This window comes from Apteryx rowi, unplaced genomic scaffold, assembly GCF_003343035.1.
Source record: "Apteryx rowi isolate R43461 unplaced genomic scaffold, aptRow1 scaffold_911, whole genome shotgun sequence".
NCBI lineage: Eukaryota > Metazoa > Chordata > Aves > Apterygiformes > Apterygidae > Apteryx > Apteryx rowi.
The window spans coordinates 241,362-259,273 of record NW_020451218.1 but is presented as its reverse complement, the minus strand read 5'-3'; the positions used below and the strand labels follow the sequence as shown (position 1 = coordinate 259,273).

The following is a 17,912-nucleotide window of genomic DNA, read 5'->3' as shown; positions in this document are numbered from 1 at the left end:
GTCCCTGGCACCGGGGGTGACGTCCTGCCCTCAGACAGCAGTGGGGGACGGCCCTGCACTGCTCTCCTCACCTCCTATTTGCAGCAGGCTGCCGAGGCAGGTCACTGCCCACATGCGGGATGTGGCTGGCACATCACTTGTCAGAGGCCCTAAAAGTCCCACCAGAGMGCCAAACCGCTTTCAGGCATGGCCTCGCTGCGGGAGCAAGAGGCAGGCAAAAAGGTCACTGGCAGCCCCTGTGGCCACTTGCCTTCTCCCAGCCATGCCGTCCCTCGAACCATGGCCAGGTGGCAGGGCAGACAAGGGGCTGCCCCACAGCCCTGGGAAAACCAAAACCCAGCGCTTGCCTGGGTAGAACTCCCTGCYGGGGCTGCGGCCGGCAGAGAGGGGGCCAGGGAACGTGGGGTCCCTGCTCACCCTATGCTTGCATCCCTCTTCATAAGCACCCAGCTGGATGCACACYTGCAGGGCCCTCTCCCGCTTGCACACGTGGGCCAAGGCGAGCCAGCGCCGCAGGACCTGGGCATGGGCGGACCTGTCCCACCACAGGCTTCTTTCCACCGACACCTCTTGTCAGCCCCCTCCCTTCCCGACCCTGCCACCTCGACAGCCCTGGTCTCTCCAGGTGCCCAGGCCCCAGGCGAGGAGCCCTTCCCTGTGGGGACCTCCCTGCTCCAGGCTCTCGCCACAGGCAGCATTGACTTGTGCAACACCTCAGCTGTGGCTGGGGAGAAGCTCTAGCTCATCTAGGGGACTCTGCAGGACACTGCAAGCTGCCTGCAAGGAAGCTGCTGCCGATGGGAAAAGCTTGGATGCAAAATTTGGGCAAGGGGGCCTGAAACCAGGACCATTTCACTCTCTGCCAATTTGGGGTGTTGCACCTAGTTACAGGCAAGCTCCCCTCCTCGGACCAGCCCTGCAGGCGGGATCCCCCACAGCTCTGCCCCACTCTGGCAGCGGCAATGCTTTCCCTGCCACCCCAGGGACACTCACCTGCACCACATCCTCAAAGCAGGCAGGGGCCAGCTCTGTCTGGAGAAGGGCTGCCATGAGCTGGCCCAGCACTTGCAGGGACAGCGCATGCACATCCTGACACCAGAAAGGGGGACTGAGGCTGGGCACCCCACGGAGACACCAGCGTGGCCAGTGGCTGCCAGAGCATGGGGCGCCCATGGCTGGGCCCCCACCGAGGGGCAGCTGAGAAGGGTCAGCGGGTACTCATGCGCATGCAGGAGCTGCCGCCACCTCCCCTTCCTCTTCCATCTGCTCCAGGTGACGAAGGCACACGATGCCCTGGCAGCACTGAGCCAGGAGGCTGCAGTTTTCCTCCCTGCTCAGATGGGGCTGCAGCTTGCTGCCAGGAGAAAAAAAGGAGAGAAAACAGAAAGGGGGCTTACTAGCACTCTCCAGAGCGAGTCAAAGGACGACTGGCTTTGTCCCAATCGACAGCCCCAAATCCAACACCCGCAGCCCCAGCCACACCAGCCAGCTGGGCTGGGACACGCAGCGACTCCCACAGCCCGGGGACAGACCCTACCTCAACTGCTCCATGACCATGATGGCCTGGGGGCACAACAGGGACTCCTGGGGCTCCTCCTGAATCGCCTCCTGCAAGTCACAGAGAGACATGTGCAAAGTGGGCAGCAGGCAGGGGCGCAGGAGAGCCCTCCTGCCCACCCCAGCTACAGGGTCTTCTGGCAAACTCCGCAGGCGCCGGCACTGCTACCCCCATGGCTCCCACAAAGGTCCCACAGGACCTTTGGCAGGGAGGCGGCAGCTCCCTGGTGCCCGGACACACTGCACTCCCCCACCACAGCCGCGAGTGCCAGCTGGGGATGCAGCTCAGGGTGCTCAGGAGGTCACGCACGGCCCCAGGAGACCATTTTGCCTCTGMGCAAACCTGCCCCATGGCAGAGCCCAAAGTTCCCCTGTGTGACGGCCCTAGCTCTGGGCGCTCACCAGCAGGGTCTGCAGCAGCTCCCACCTGTGGCAGAGCTCAAACTTGGGGCAGGCACCCACAGCCTGGATGGTAAGGCTGATCTCAGTGATGCTCTGCACCAGGGAGAGCCTCAGCTGTGTGTGCTGATCGCAGGGAAGAAAAAACACGCTTTGAGCTCTTTGAAGGGCCGAGGGTAGAAAGAACAGCGGAGCCAGGGGGAATCTGCCTCCAAGCACAGCATRAGGAGGAGACTGCGTCCTCCAGGAGCCCAGCAGACCCCAGCTTGGCACCTGCACCCCAGGAAGGAAACCTCCTCTCCCCCCCTGGGAAGGAGCCTCCCACAGGGAGGGAAGCAGCTGCCCTGGCTACTGGCCGGAAAGATGCCGTGGACCCCAGCCCAGGGGAGCAGGGCGAGCAGCGCTGGTGCGGCTGCAACGGGAAAGGTGTGCACGGGAAGGTTGAGGAGAGTCCAGAGCTGGTGGCACCCAGCTGGCTCTGCCCCGCGCCCCGAGCACCCCCCTGGCAGCCCTCTCGGTAGAGCCGCAGGACTTTCCCCACGACATCTCTGTTGACGTGGGTGAGCAGCTGCTCTCTAGGGGCATGCAGCACCATCCTGCTGTAGATCACCATGAGCACAGCGTGAGCAGTGCAGGTCCTCGCCCTGTCACTCTGCTGGCGGTTTGCTGGAGAAGCACCAAGATGCCAGTCCATGGCCYCGCTGTGCCCAGGACTCTGCATGCTCCTGAGGCAGAAGCTGCCCCACACCCGACCAGTGCCTCAGCTCCCTGGGCACTTCCCAGAAGCTCCCCATGGCACTGCTCAAGCTCCCATGAGCTCGGGGCCGGGGGCCGGCACTCGCCCTGCAGCTRGGGTGCTTGCACAGGCATGGGCAGAGGACAGAGACTCCCTTGCCCCCAATGCTGGGGCTTCACCAGCACGACGGCAGGTGAGCGAGCATTGCAGCTGCCCTGGCTGGGAAGCTCTGACCCACGAGGTGCCAATCCCATCCTGCCCAAAAACACCCCAAGAGCCCCAGCCCTGGAACATCCCCTTTCAAGTGCAGGGCTCAGGGAGTTCTTATCAGAGGTGTGAATGAAACGCAGCACCCACGACTAGGCTGCCGCTGGGGCAGAAGTGAAAAGAGGACAGAAGGAAAACAAATAACACCCCGGGCCCTTTACCTCCTGCTGTTGAAAAGTCTCTGTGAACTCCTCGACCAAGGACAAGGCCAGCTGGAAATGGCTTTTGGCACAGCGGAACAAAACAGAAGTCATTCCCTGCAAAGCAGCAGAAATGGGGAGTTGCTCCAGCCCCAACACCTAGTCCTGGCCAGCTCCACCAGCCAGGCAGGACTTTTCCCCAGGGAAATGGCAGCAAACAGAAAACCAGCAAGGGCTGGAGCAGGGCACGCAGAGCCCCTCTGCTCCAGGGACACGCAGGGGACACTTGGGAAAGCAGAGAATCATGAGGAAACATCACTTGTGCCTCCCACAGCTCCAGGTTGTTTGTTTCTTTTAGATATTTCACTATGCTTGCACATGGCTGAGATACTGACAAGCTGCCAGGGCCATGCCAAGAGCCCTGTACAGAAACTGCTGCAAGAGAAGAGGCTGAGCCCTGGCTGAGGTGAGAGCCCAATCTGGCAGGAGAGGGCCAGGCCACGGCAGACCCCACCAGGGCCAGGACCTGCCGAGGCCTCTGCGACACCAGCCCCAACAGCAGCCAGCAGCCAGCAGCCAGCCCAGCCCTGATGCCAGCCCTGCTGCAGCACAGCCTGGAGGGGAGCACCTTTTTGGGGAAAGAGAGCAGGCAGCAGGGAAACCAGACCACGGAGCAGAGCACCACTACCAGCCCTCGCCCTGGCCTGAGTGTCCCAGGGCTCTACCACTGCAGCCCTCAGGGCACACAAGCAGCAGCGACGCCACACAGGGAACAAACCTTTTCCCAGGACATGCAGGGAAAGCTGCCTAACTGCCAGCTCAGCTCCTGGCTCAGGCCCACGGTCCAGGCCTGGTTCTCAATGAGCTCCAGCAACATTCGCAGGAACTAGGGCGAAGCATGAAATGAAGCAAATGCTCCCCTGTCCTTTGCCAGAGCCTTCTGCACATCCAAATGGCCCCAGAGACTGTCGGGGCAGAGCTCCCCCTCACAACAGTCCGTCTCCCCACCCACTCCTCTTGCAACCTGCTTCTTGCTCTTCCTCTAACATGCCAGTTGAGCCCCCTGGGCTCGGCACATGCCAGAAGCAGCCAGTGCCATGGTACGGGGCTGCTTTGGAGGCCTCTGCTGCGGCCTTTGGCTGCATTCGTGCTCAGCCATGCCTCACGTGCCAAGAGCAGCTCCTCTGAGTAGGCAGCACCCACGGCTGAGGCAGGCACAGGGTGCTCGGGAAGTGCCCGCATCGCTCAGTGCCCAAACAGGGAGCCCCCAGGTTTCTCCCATCACTTTTTCTGCTCCACTTTTTGCCCATCCAGCTGGGGCCCCCACAGGGATGCTGTGCCTTCAGCAGAAGGCTCTCCCAYTCGGCCATGTCCAGGGAGCTTGCAGTCATTCCTGCAAAGCCAGAGGAAGCAAAAGCCTTCACTGTTATTCCAGCAAGCACCACAGGAGAGCCCAGGTGTCTCCTTTGCAGTCTGAAAACCCAAAGCCTCAGGCCATCAGGCTAACAAGCGTTGGCAAACCCGGGACCATTCCCCTTCGCCAGGCTAGGGAGCTGAAGGCATTTTCCTGCTCCCTCCGTCCCCAGTCTCTCCCTCCCACTGGCACTTTACCTGCCAGGTGCTGCAGCAGCAGGGGGATATCTGCAGCCCACCTCGCCCTCATGGCTCATGCTGGGGAGGGCCTGCAGCAGCTGCAGGGCCACGGGTCCAGGGCCACTGCCCGCACACAGAGCCACTGCCACCACCACCTAGGCCAGGGCAGGAAAGAGATGGACTTGCACTTGCCCCAAGAGCCGCAGCTGCCCCCACAGGCAGGCAGGCAGGCAGGCAGGGAGGTCAGCGCTGCCTCCACCAGCAGCAGGCAGCCGACAGCTTCACCCAGGCGCTGCCGTCCCCCAGGAGGAGCAGGAGCCCCTAACAGGTGGGGGAGGCTTAGGCACCCTCCAACATGCTCCTGCCTCCTCCTGGGGCACTCAGCACTGGCCTCAGCACCATCTCTCCCAGCTTCTTCCCTTGCCCTGGCCACAAAAGCTCTTTCCTTGGGGCCCCGCTACTCACCAGCAGGCAAGCCAGAAGGGCCTGGGGAGCCAGCAGAGCAACTGCGGGCAGAAAGAAAGGCTGCGTGAGATGCCCAGCCCCACTGGGCCCTGCCTGCGCCATGTCCCACACTCCCACATGGGGCTGAAGGGAACCCTGGCCGTGCCACCTCCTCACCAGCCCTGCCGGGCTCCCATGGCTGAACAGTCACCGACGAAGGCAGCCCCGAGATGGCAAGAACCAGCCCTGAGGCCCCAGCAAGAGCAGGGTGCAGGAGTGCCAGGTAGCTCCACTGGAGAAGGGGCATGCAGGGCAGAGCCCTCTCACCCAGCAATGGGCACTGCTCTGTCCTGCACTGCCCCAGGCCTCCTGCACGGGGCTGGCAGCAGATGGGGGACACGCACGGCCCCACACCCACTAAGCCCTGCACAGTACTCATGGACTTTCTGCTCCCCACCCTGGCTTACTCYTCCACCTTCTTTTCCTCTTGCCCACCTTGTTTCATGCCCCTTTCCTCCTCCCTTTGGCTGCCTGGCTGGTGAGAGCTGCCAGCACAGGTCACCCCTGGGGCAGTTCATCTCCCTACTGCAAGGGGACACAGGATCCGTATGGCCCCACCAACTCCTACATCTCATTTAGAAGACGCAGCCAAGACACACGCCCAGCAGTACTTGATTCAGCTGCAGAATGCACTGAACAAGCAAATGCAGCTCCACAGAGCTCAACCCCAGCTCTTCTCAGCTGTTTTAGTGGCTAAAATGGGGGGTCCCAGCGCACAGAGGAAAGCCTCGGGCACCCCCAACCCCACTGCTCATGGAGCTTGCAGACGGAAAGGACGGGTGCGCTTCCCCACACACGCTCCACAGCATGTCAGGGGAGAGGTTAGGGCCACAGGGAGGAAAAGCATCCCCAGGCAAGAAGCAGCAGCAGGCAGAGGACGACTTACTTTGGCCACCCCTCTGGCAGAGACGTCCAGCGTGCTCAGGATGTGGGCACACAGGCGCTGAACAGCCTTTTCTTCCTGGGCTTCCCCAGCACAAAGGTTTCCTGTCACCTGCGAGACAGAGGTGGGAAACACCCGCCACTGCCCCTTCCCAGGCCCCCCGGTGCACTGCAATGGGGAGGCTATTCCCACCACAGCACYGGTGGCCCTGCTGCACCAGGCTCCCTGCAGCTAGGGATGCCCATGGCAACGCAGTACAGCTGGGGCATAGGATGCAGCCCCGGCATCGCACTCTGCCCTTACCAGTCTGCCTGAGGCCTGGCTGAACTCACTGAAGACATGCCCCATCACATCCCATGCCAAGCAGCTTGGGGCACTGGAGCACAGCAGCTCCCTGATGAAATACAGAACTGCTCTCCTCATCTGCCAGGCAGGCTGCAGTTACAACCCTGGCCCAAAACCCCAGGGGAGCTGCCTTCGCAGCGCTGCAGCCCTTCTGGCCAGACCGAGATGACGAGGGCGCAGCAGCAGCCCTCGCTCCACAACTGTCACCGGGCTCTAACCCCAGGCCCTGCCTTTGCCTACTGGTACGAACTCACCAGGCTCTGTCCCATGGAAAGGGTTGCTCTGCCCCCCCGGTGGCACCAGCCCTGCCCAAACCAGCTCACCCGGGCCGCAGGGTCACAGCACACAGACTGCACACGGCTGTCACTATCAGGGACAGCTTCTCCCTCATCTCAGAGGCTGCAAGAGACAAGGAGAGGCGTGCATTGAGGCCAAGCCCCCAATTCTGGAGGGATTTGTCACAGCTCCCCAGCTTTTTGTACACAAGCAGGACAGAAAAGCAAGGCCAAGTTGCGACTTCAGAGGAAGCAGCAGCATCCCACAGGGACTATATTTCTATGAACACAGCTATTTTATAGGGATCAAATGTGATGGTAACACAGAGACCTAGAAACGCACCCTGGGCACAAGCAGCTCCTGTGCCTGCCCCTGGCACAGAGCTCAAAGCGTCACCCCGGCATGTTACCATGTCCAACTGCCCAGTGAACCCTGCCACAGGGGGGCTGCTCCACGGGTGACCTGCTCTTTGTGGCTCGTTTCGGGTGTTCGTGCTCTGCTTTCAGCCCCTTCCTGCTTCAACCCAGCAGCCCGCACCATGGCCTCGTGGCTCCGGCCCCTGTTACTGACCTTCAGAGCGGACCAGAGCTTGCAGCAGATCCACAGCTGCCACGCAACTGGCCTCACACCCACTGCTCAGCTCAGGCTGGAGGAACACAACTGTCTCTTCTGGGCAAATTCGGGCTGCAGGAAAGAAATCACACTCAGCATTAGTGACCAGCGTCTTCCCACACGGGCAGGTTTGCGAGAGAGCTGCCAGCACACGATGGTGCAGCACTGGCTCTCCTCTCCTTACCCTGCAGCATGATGCAGCAGCACAGTTCTGCTCTGTGTTCTGGACTGGGCTGCTTGATCTCATCACAGGGCGTTGGCAACAAGGTGCATTTTGGAGAAAGCCAGATCAGTGTGGAGAGGGACGGAAAAGAAACTGCACTGTCAGCTCTCATCTCATGGGCAGCTCTGGGCATGGACCCAAGGCCAAAACCCAGAGCCGGGCACATGCAGAGCTTTGCAGCAGCTACGGCTGCCCAGGAGCCAAGGCTGAGCAGCGTTCGAAGGCTCCTGGTGGGTCCTGCCCTCTGGAGCCCTCCTGCAACTCAGCCCAGAGGGGAATTGCTCTGTGAACCAGACTGTCCCCTGGGCTGGTGCAAAACAGCCCATCCAGGTCCCCAGTAGCCTCAAGGTGCCAACATGGGCCATGGCTCACAGCCCCTGCACAGCCCTGGCCTTCAGGTGGCTCTCAACGGAGGGATGCCCAGCCCTGCCAACCGGCAGCTCTGTCCCCTCTGTGGGGACCCACTCTGCCAGCCCCAGGCCAGCAACATGGCGTAAGGCCTTACCTGCCAGTGCACAACAGTGCCGATGGCCAGAAGTTTGGCCTGGGGCATAAGGGTCTGAATGCCCACCAAGACCTCCAGAAAAGAGCTGAGACTCTGCAAAGGAGCATGAGAGGGAGAGGGGGGCTGTCAATGCAAACCTCCCGGAAAGGGAGAAACTGGCATCGCTGGGAGACGCCACAGTCTGAACCCACTTCCACGGAAACCCCAGCCCTGCACAGGGCTTCTGGCTTGTCCTTCCTACAGAGTGGCCCCAGGAGGTCTCTCTCCTCCTCACAGTCCTGCTGGGACAGCCTTTCCTGGCACATCGCCCCCCTTGCACCTCTCCCCATCACAGGGGCTGGACACGGCCCTGGGTGCAAGGGCAGAGCTCCTTGTGCACCCCTAGTCCCAGGAGGCAGGGCAGCCTCCCCTCCGAAGCCACTCACCCCAGCAACTCACCCTCCTGCCTTGCTGGTTTCTTCCAGCAAGAGCCTGGGAAGCCTCAGGCCCCGTTTCCCCATTCCTGCTCAAAGGGGCCCTGGCTTCTCCCAGCACCCCGCAGCTTCCCGATGCCTCGCAGCACTCACATGGCCCCCAGCTGCACCATGCCCCACATGATGCCTCACCATAGTCACCCTGAAGGCGTCCTGGACTTCTTGGACGCCTTGCAGCCCACTGGAGCCTTGGCTTTCTCCCTCTAAGGCACTGCTTGCCTAAGGACATTGTACACCCAAAGGCATCAGCCCCTCCACAGTCCTCTCCCAACTTGATAGCCAAAGGAGCTGCTCCCAGGTGTGCTCGCGGTGCTCCTCCACATGCAGGAAGACACCCATCATGGCACCCATCGCCCTGAGGACAGCCTGCTTGACCTGCCAAGGGATGGGGACACATCGTGTCAAGGGCTGAGGGTCTCTCCAGCACTCACCTCCCCCAGACACCAGCTTGCCCTTCCTGCACAGAGGGCTTTCCCTTCCCCTTTGTCCCCAGCGAGAAGAGCTTGCTCTCTAGCACAGAGAGCATTTCCTCCTGGCACACCCAGCCCACTCTGCCAAAAGGCCCTGGGATTTGTCTGCTTCCTGGCAGGGAGCCCCTGACCTCACCACACCACTCGCCCCAGCACGCTGCCCGCAGGCTCCCAGCTCAGGGCACTTCTGCGCCCAGCCTGCTGCCTTCAGCTCCTCGCGCAGTGCTGCGCACAGCCCCGCTGGCCCCCACGGACGTCCCCACTGCTGCCCACGGCTGCAAAAGCAGCAACGCTCACCTCTTCCTCCTCACAGCCCAGCAAGTTTCTGCCTGCGTAGCAGAAGGGGGCACAGAGGTGGGCTGACCCAGGCGAGGGAAGGCACATTTCTCCCACTCGCGGAAGTTCGTGCTTATCTCTCTGCACCACTGCTCCAGGAAGAACTGCAGCACAAGAAGGGAAACAGGATCGCGTCAAAATCTCTGACCGGTAGGAGACCTTGCACCGGCCCCCAGGCTTGCTTTAAGCCCAGACCAGGCTTGCCAGGGCTTAAGTCAGGAGGAGATCTGGGTTCAGGTATGTGCTGTGCCACGGTTTGAGATGCCTGGATTGAAACGGTGCCTTGTCTCTCCCCTGTCTGCGCATGCGCGCGCCGCTTCCTCGCTCTCCCCGCGCAGCGCCTGCGCAGGCAGCGGCTGGAGGGCTGTCATGGCGGAGAAGGGGCAGAAGAGGTGAGGGCCGGTGCGTCGGAGGCGGATGGAGTTGCGCCGCGCCGCGCCGCGCCGCACCAGTGCTGCGGCGACTTCCCGCCGCTTCTCCCCCCGCCTCAGCTCCGCCTGCGCCCCGCGCACTGCAGGGGTTCCCCCCCGCGCTCCCCAACGGTTCTACCCGGCGAGCGCCCACTCCCACCCCGCGTGCTCTAACGGTTCCCCCTCGCGCGCGCCCAGCAAGCTCCCCCGCGCGCACTTTTCCGCCGGCCCCTGATACGCGTGTCCCCGCAGTGTGAAGATCGCGCCGGGGGCCGTGGTGTGCGTGGAGAGCGAGATCCGCGGGGACGTGACCATCGGTAAGGCGCCCCAAGAGCTGCGGCGCTCCGCCTGCAGGGGTGGCCCCACGGTGGTTCGGCATGGCGCTGCTGATACTGACCTGTCTCTGCAGGGCCACGGACAGTGATCCACCCCAAAGCCAGAATCATCGCAGAAGCGGGGCCCATCGTGATCGGCGAAGGCAACCTCATAGAAGAACAGGCGCTTATCATAAATGGGTAGATAAAACGCTCCCTGGTGCGCGCTGGGCTTCCYGAGGGAGGTTGTTCCGCAGCCGAGTGTCTCTGGCTGAATTGGCTGTGGTCAGTTCAGGCTGCTAACCCTTTGTCCCCGCAGGTTTGCTGTGAACAGTATTCCTCTGAAATCGGGCAGTAGGGGGAGAAATTTCTTTGTGATCTCCGGTGTTGTCCCTGGGTTGGCTTTTTACAGAATGGGTATTTTGTGGATTGTTCAGCAAGGATCTTATGCAAAAACTGTAGTTCATCTACTGAAGAAGGCAGGGGTAGATTGACTCTACTAGTGCAGAGTTGTGCAGTTTTAGCTCCATAGAGATGGTTATATTTCTCATATTTAAGATTCTCYTAATACAGATCCCTTATCTGACAGTCTTGKCAAACATGAGGTTGTGTTTACAGCTATTTAAGGAGCAAGGCATTGACTTAAACTCTGGGTAGACAAGCTTCTTAAAAAAAAAAAAAAAAGTTACTCTTTGTGCTTTTATGTGCGTGTGTGGCACTATGTCTCAGGGAGAAATCTCTCTAGGAATCCTTTTCCTACTGACAGATTCTTCTAATCCTGATTAGAATATGAGACCCAGGGCAAGAACAGGCAGTCTGAAAACCCTGACAGTCTAGCCTAGCCACTTACTTTTTGTTCAGTTGATACCCATCTAAAGGATTGCATACATAGGATATATGTGACTTCAGCCTTTGTAACAGAATTGAGAGTCAGCTGTCGAATAGGACAGTATCTTTGGACAGGGTCTTTCTCATGTCAAGATTTGAATGTATTCTTTCATCTTTCAGATATCCAGAAAATATCACCCCAGAAGCTGAAGAGGTGGAACCAAAACCAATGGTCATTGGCACCAATAACGTTTTTGAAGTTGGGTGCTGTATCCTTGCTATGCAGTGAAATTGGACTTTCTAATACACCATGCTTCCAGACCCACACAAAATGAAGCATGTGTGGACTCTATTAGGGTTTAAACATCCTAGGGCTATTTAAGATGCAGGGCGTTGGTTTAAACAGAGTATCAAGGTTTACTCTTTGAAGTAAAAGCTAAGAATTTTACATTTCTCTTTAACATTAACCTTTAGATTCACAGGCAATGAAAGTGGGCGATAACAATGTAATTGAATCCAAAGGTAAGTGTCAGGCTTGTTGTCTTTGCCCTTGTGAAGACTCACTCTTGCAGATATGGGAAAGAATTACATTGCGTTGTCTTTAGCTGAGCTTGAGCTATACCTTACTGCATGTTACAGCCACAAAGTCATGTTTTTAATGCTTGTGAACCTGGTGGCAACCTTGACAAAGTTTGTGTTAACACTGCAGCTGCTTGTCCGCAGAACCCATGTGTGTTACTGTGTTGGTGGGAGCTGGGATTGGCTGTCTCTTTCTCTTGACACTGAGCAGCTAGTGATTTTGGTGTTTGATGATGCAGGGTTTAACCACACTATGGGCACATATATGCTAGCATTTTAGTTTTAGTCTCAAGGTTGTTCCTGATGGCCATGCACGCAGAACRATCCTTGAGCCTGTGGACTGGACTGGATTCCTTTCTGATAAAACTAAGCCAGAAGTGTTTTGGCTGCTCTGTTCACAGTCCCTTTTCAGTCCATGGGATTAGACTAGAGCTAGTCTGAAGTCAGAAGCCTCTAGTGGGAATGGCAGGTCTTCAGCTTTGTTCCAGGCTCCCAGGAGGAGTTTCCAGGTAGTGCCATTGAATTATGTGACAGGATTGGGGGTAGAAGGAGGTTACTGAACAAGTGTGAAGGCTGAAGGAAGTAGGACAGAGAAAGGAGTTTGAAAAGCTGGATGTGGCTTTGAGTAAGGCTGCCTATGCCAGTCTCCCCTTTTCAACTCCTGCAGAGATTTCTCTCTCTCTGTTGCAGCATTTGTTGGTAGGAACGTGATTCTGACAAGCGGCTGCATCATCGGGGCCTGCTGTAACATCAACACTTATGAGGTGATCCCCGAGAACACCGTCATCTATGGGGCTGACTGCTTCCGTCGAGTGCAGACTGAGCGGCCGCAGGTGGGTGTTGCGCTGCTCAGGGAGCTGTCTCCACGTAAGGGTCTCCGTCCCCCTCATTGCTGTAGTGAGGCCTGTGCCTGACATAATGTGGTAAGCTTCTGTGCCTTTGTTTCCAGCTCAATTCTTACAGTGTCTTTCTTTCTAGCCCCAAACACTGCAGTTGGATTTTCTGATGAAGATCTTGCCAAATTACCATCATCTGAAGAAGACCATGAAGGCCACATCCACTCCTGTTAAGAGCTGAGAAGCGCTCTGCTATTGGTTGCTGAACTGGGATTGTGTCTTGTCCTTTTAAGCACTACATGGCCACTGGAAGCAGCTGGTCTCTGCATCCTTCATTCCATTCTGGAAAAACTGTCTTGCTTATTCATGTCCTTTATTTATAGTCTGCTAAGCATCTGAAGACAGCTTTAGATCTGTTGTCTCTTTGGCACTAACTTTAATATTATACATGCTTTGTTTGGGGAATAAAATAGCACTGGTTATTTTTGCAAAGAGGAATTGCAATCCTTTCTGATTAGATTCTGGGTTAGGTAACACTTCGAAGTGTGCTGTATCCTGTTAATAAAAAGTATTGACCACTGCTTTACGATTTCAGTGGTGCTGTTTTATCAAAGCTTTCAGACAAAAGTAATCCTGAAGTTCCACAACAACAACGTTCTCTAAAAAAATGACCTTGTTTGGACGAGCTGCTCACCTGCTGTGAGGCAGCTGCAGCAATGGCCTGGTTCCTGCCCAGTGTCTGGGGCTGTGTCTTGGGGTACGGTGGCTGGCTCCTGCAGATCACATGGCCTTACACCATCCCTCTGGGGACAGCTGGGGCGTGGAGATGCTGATTCTTCACCGCCCGCTCCTTCCTGGGCCAGCCGGCAGAGGGAGATAGGGCCACACCAGGGAAGGCCAGGGGAAACCCTGACTCCTCAGGGTGAGGAGGGTGGGAGTTGTGGTGTGTCCAGGTTGCACACCCCAAAATCCAGGAGGACTGTTGGGCTCCCCACGGGGGCCTGTCAGCGGCCTCAAACCCTGAGAGCAGGTCTAAGCTGTGCAGCTAGTGGAGCTGGTGTGTGCGGTGCTGCCTGGCAGGCGAGGAATGCCTGGAATGGTCTTGTAAAGGAAACAGAAAAAAGAGGTCATTGAAGTCGCCTTCAGAAGCAAATGGGGCTCCCCACAGAGCTTGCAGGCAGGATTTTTTGGTTGAGCAGATCCGTCTTTCCCAGCCTGGTTCAGGTTTCCCCAGCAAAGCCCTTGCCTTGGTGCTCATTGGTAGGTCTGTGTGGGCAGAACAGCATCACCATCCTGTTCCTGCCCAAAGCCTGTCTCTCACACCACCCTCTTCAGGGCTCCTTTTTCTCCTGACTGGCCTTCCACTGCTCAAGTGTTTGCACATACATGAGAGACAAGCTGCAGCTGGACCTGCAGCTCCCTGCATTGTCAGCATTATATGTTTATGATACACTGCGACCCGTACAGCCAGGGATGGTACGGATATGATAGGGGAAGCCACAGTCCTTGACTCCACTTGTGGTGGGGGGGAGCACAGAGCCTGCCAAAGTGGCATGTCTTATTCAATAGCTGCAAACCAGTTATCAATATATAAGATTTCTCCCTCTCTTTTGGCCTTTTCTACAACTAAGTCAGCTTTTCCCAATTATTTCTATGGGATTGCAGAATTATGGACAACACTGTGCAACATAGCCTGATACCTGCCTGTTTTTTCTTCACTTACCGTAGGCTGTAAGAAAAAGCAAATGCTTGAAACATGGTGATAGCCTCTCTCCACCAACCCCTGAAAGCTGCCTTCAGCTCAGCTTGCTTTTCAGCCCGTTCACATGGCAGTGTGGCAAGATTAGAATACAGCTGCAGCTTCTCTGGTTGTCTGCTGTACTTATCGTGAGTTTTGGATGTGCCTGAGTTTTAGGCAGATGAATCTCAATCCGATCCACAGGATTCCCAAGCARTGTTTTTCATAACTTTCCCTTCTACCTTTGTAAATATGTTTTGCAGTCTTATCCCAAATGCAGAACAAAAACAAGTGTTGGATAGATCAGAATTTCCTGTGGGAGAGAAAGCAAGAGGCACTGTTCATACAGAAACCCCGAACTTCAGCAGGAAAATGTTTGCTATGACATTTCCTGCTTTCAGCTTTAGTGTGGACGGATTTGGAACCGATTTCAGGTGGAGCAAGGCTTGACATAAAAGCGAGGGAACGTGCACTAGAACTAATCAGATTTTCTCCTTAAATTCAGTTACAGGGATATCAAAAAGCTGGATTTGGGCCTTGAATTTCCAAATCACAGCCCATCGCTGCTTGGAAACTGTGTGGCTATTCCCCAAAGCAGAGTCTGAATATGGGCTACAATTACTGTCACAATTTTGGCACAGTTTCCATCTTGTTGAGGTAGACCCCGCCAAGTTATTTTGTTCAGATGACCAGGAAAATATTGCAGTTGAAAACAATAGAATAGAAAATAATGAAATTGGGGTGAACCATGCGGATTTCCACATATGCCACTGAACTTGAATAATACCTCTTACATGCTTAGCAGCGTGGTTTCAAAAAAGCAATTAAGAAAAGACATGTTTGAGTTGGGAAAACAAAAAAGATGCACCAATGCAGAGCCCCRGGTGGCAGCTGCAAGAAAGCACAATATACCTTCAGGTTCACGCTCGGGAGCAGTCATTTGAAGGTACCTACGGAAAAATAAGCCTTGTGAACCAGCCTGAGTTGACCTGTTGGGCACCCGTGGAAATCCCTCTCTTCTGCTCACTTTTCTTGCTCACTTTTGGAGCTATGAAGAGCTGCTATGTCTCCACCTTGCAGGGGAAAGCATGGAGGCAGCCCAGGCAGCCACCAAAGGGTTGTTCAGCCCAGTAAAGGGGCTATCAGTCAAGCACCACTGTCAGCAAAAGCATTCCTCTGACAGCAAGCACACTGCAAGTACGCTAGGCAAAACCTGAGGCTTGGCATGGGAAAGATTAAACAAATCTCTTCTCTCCTCCTAGAGCCACCTTAAATTTCATACRCTGTAGGGTGACAGCATTCTCAGTAGCTGCTACGGGGTTTTCTCCTCTCAGAGATAAAGAAAGACCAGGTTTCTTTCTTAACTCCCAGGCTTTTATTCTTATTTGTTCTGCTTCTTTGTTTCCTTGATTGCTTTTCGAGAAAGCTTTGAACAGTTAATACAGTTCTGACAGAAACAGAAATGTTCTCTTATTACAGAGGCACCCAGAGGGTTGGTAAATATTACACTGTGCTTGTGCTTCAAAAGCGACTTTTTTTTGTTGAAAAAGGCCACCAGCCCATCCAAAACTTTCCATGGGTAATGGGCCATTTCCAGGCCTATAAGGGCCCTATCCTACAAAACCAAACATACAGCTCCAGGAAGAATATACTGCTAAATTTGTTCGGTTCTCTCCTTTGGGAGTATTTTAAACCCAGCTGTTTCCTCATGTCCTAAAAATGAGGCAAATTTTCAAAATCTCTTGCTTTTGAGGTAAATTCCCAGCAACAGCCCTATTGCCGTGCAGTTGCTGAGCAGCTCTGCACCATGTTTGGGGAGAAAGTAGCAAAGCACGGATGGTGCATGACAGGTTCCCCGTGGGATCCTGCACCCCAGCCTTCTCCAGGGCCAGTGCCGATTTTGGGCTGCTCATTCACCTTGTGATAATGAACAGCATATACTCACATGTAAATCTAGCACGCTGAATTTATCCCAACGTCCTGGGACACGATTTCTACCCGCAGTGACTCAGTTTTTCTGACTGTAGACACCATCCTACCAGAAAGAGAGAAGTGGGAAACTAAGATACCAGTCCTTGAACGAATCCCAATTGCATCTCCTTCCCAACACGGTTGAGSTTGCATCCGTGCCACATCTTCGCAGAAGCCTGCAGACCAGGGGTACCATCGCTCTGCTAAAACCCCTTGTCCCATCTTTTTCCTGGAGTCAAGTGAGGTCCCTTCTTTCTCCTTTGCTCAATGGTTTTTAGGAGCGCTTGGGCCTCTGCCTGCTCTTTCTGACCCTGAGGCTGCTCAGGTGGCTTGCAGGGCCACCTGCCATCACAGTYGGACATTTCCCCACTCCTGGAAATTTGGACCACATGGCTAGTTTCAATCTAGCTCCCATCAGGAGAAGTTCTGCTATGTAAGTTATTATTTTCGAGAGGTTGGAAGCTTGCCAGGTGATGTTTCGGGCATTTCAGGTAAGCACTGCAGCGTGGAAGGGGTGCTTAGCCGCTGGAGGAGAGGAGCTCGCATACCCTCTCCTGCCCAGCACTGCGGGAGCAGCCCCGTGGCCCGAGCAGCTTCAGTGTAGTGTCCTCGCTGCTTTGGTAGGACAAGCAGCCCAGGGAGGGGGGGGCCTTCCAGAAAGGCAGGCTGAGCCTTCAAGACTGTGTATGGCCCTCATGTCTCCTGATGGGACCACTTTCCTCCAGGCAATTTTGACCTCGATTAAAACTTGTTTAATCCTCCTTAGTTTAATCCCCTCAGCCAGCCTGCTTCCTCGGGGCTGGAGGGCTGGTCAGGAGGAGATGCCTAGCTTAGCCCTGCTTACGCCACATGCTGCACAAGCTCCTCTCTCTGCATCCTGATATAGGTAGTTTCCCAGGTTAATTATTCTTCCTGCAGAAATGTGCTGGAGAGAGGCATTTAGTGTCAGCTCCCAGGCCACCTGGTGACGCAGGTCAAGGATGCTGTGTCTAATAAGTGCACAGAGAAAATTTTAGGGACTTTTCCCCAAATGCTTGGGCAGAGCTGCAGGGGTGTTTTTGGAAATGAGGAGGGACACCCAGCATCTGATGCCAGAGGACTGATGAGGGACAGGAGCACAATCTGCACTGGGACAAAATGAGATGAGTCTCCTCCCCAATGCCTGGGCAGCCCTGCAGCCAGGTGTCCACATGGGGTCACATCAGAGATGTCGTGTCTCTCCTGATGCAGCCAGCCCTGGCACCCCTCTTCCTGCCCCACACCCAGCCCTGCTGCCCTGTCCCCCACTGCCACCTGTCCTGCCTCCCAGCCCTGTCCCCAGCCCTGTCTCCCACTGTCACCCTGGGCTGCTCCACAGCCCTGTCCCTGCTCCTCTGCCCCACACCCCTGCCGCAGCCACATGCCCCTGCCTTGATACAGTGTCCCCGTCCCCTCTCCTCAGCCCCACGTTTCTGCTTTAGCCAGATGTCTTGACCTCAGCTTGGTGTCTCTTGTCCCAAGCATTTTTGTCTCACCAGCCTTGTATTCCTCAATACCTGTGTCCCCAGACCTGTCCCCTCTCCTCAGCCCCATGTCCCATCCCCAGCCCTGTGTCCCTGCCACAGCCCCAAGTCCCTACCTTAGTCCTGTGTCTCCTGCCCCCAGCTCTGTCCCCTCTTCTGCCTTACATCCCTGCCACAGCCCTGTGTCCCTGCCTCAGTCCCATGTCCCCTGTCCCCTGACCTGTCCCCTCTTCCACAGCCCCACGTCCCTGCCTCAGTCCCGTGTCTGTCCCCTGTCCCCTCCTCTGCCCCACATCCCTGCTGTAGCCCTGTGTCTCTGTACTGGTCCCGTGTCCCCTGTACCCAGCCCTGTCCCCCTCCTCAGCCCCATGTCCCTGCCTCGGTCCCGTGTCCCCTGTCCTAAACCCTGTGCCTC

General features: G+C 56.4%; 2 protein-coding genes across 3 annotated transcripts; one reads left to right on the top strand and one right to left on the bottom strand.

Annotated features, from left to right (window-relative positions):
* Positions 1–49: 49 nt before the first annotated feature.
* On the bottom strand, positions 50–9,551 carry LOC112978298. 2 transcript variants are annotated; one of them, XM_026091647.1, is made up of 11 exons: positions 8,041–8,737; positions 7,497–7,554; positions 7,271–7,384; positions 6,748–6,823; positions 6,383–6,473; positions 6,083–6,190; positions 5,158–5,217; positions 3,121–3,216; positions 1,538–1,608; positions 994–1,354; positions 50–195 (listed from the first exon to the last, which is right to left on the bottom strand). In XM_026091647.1, exons 1-10 carry the CDS (start codon positions 8,086–8,088, stop codon positions 1,219–1,221), a joined length of 858 nt encoding a protein of 285 aa, XP_025947432.1. In that variant the 5' UTR covers positions 8,089–8,737; the 3' UTR covers positions 50–195; positions 994–1,218. The 2 variants fall into 2 exon arrangements, with proteins under 2 accessions (XP_025947432.1, XP_025947431.1); XM_026091646.1 differs by lacking the exon at positions 5,158–5,217 and adding an exon at positions 9,281–9,551 and having other exon boundaries at positions 52–195; positions 7,497–7,628; positions 8,646–8,888.
* A 76-nt stretch (positions 9,552–9,627) lies between these two features.
* DCTN6 (dynactin subunit 6) lies at positions 9,628–12,875 on the top strand. The gene is made up of 7 exons (XM_026091648.1): positions 9,628–9,711; positions 9,982–10,046; positions 10,139–10,244; positions 11,052–11,140; positions 11,346–11,393; positions 12,141–12,283; positions 12,429–12,875. The coding sequence occupies exons 1-7, from the start codon at positions 9,689–9,691 to the stop codon at positions 12,525–12,527; spliced, it is 573 nt and encodes a 190-aa protein (XP_025947433.1). The 5' UTR covers positions 9,628–9,688; the 3' UTR covers positions 12,528–12,875.
* Positions 12,876–17,912: the final 5,037 nt, after the last annotated feature.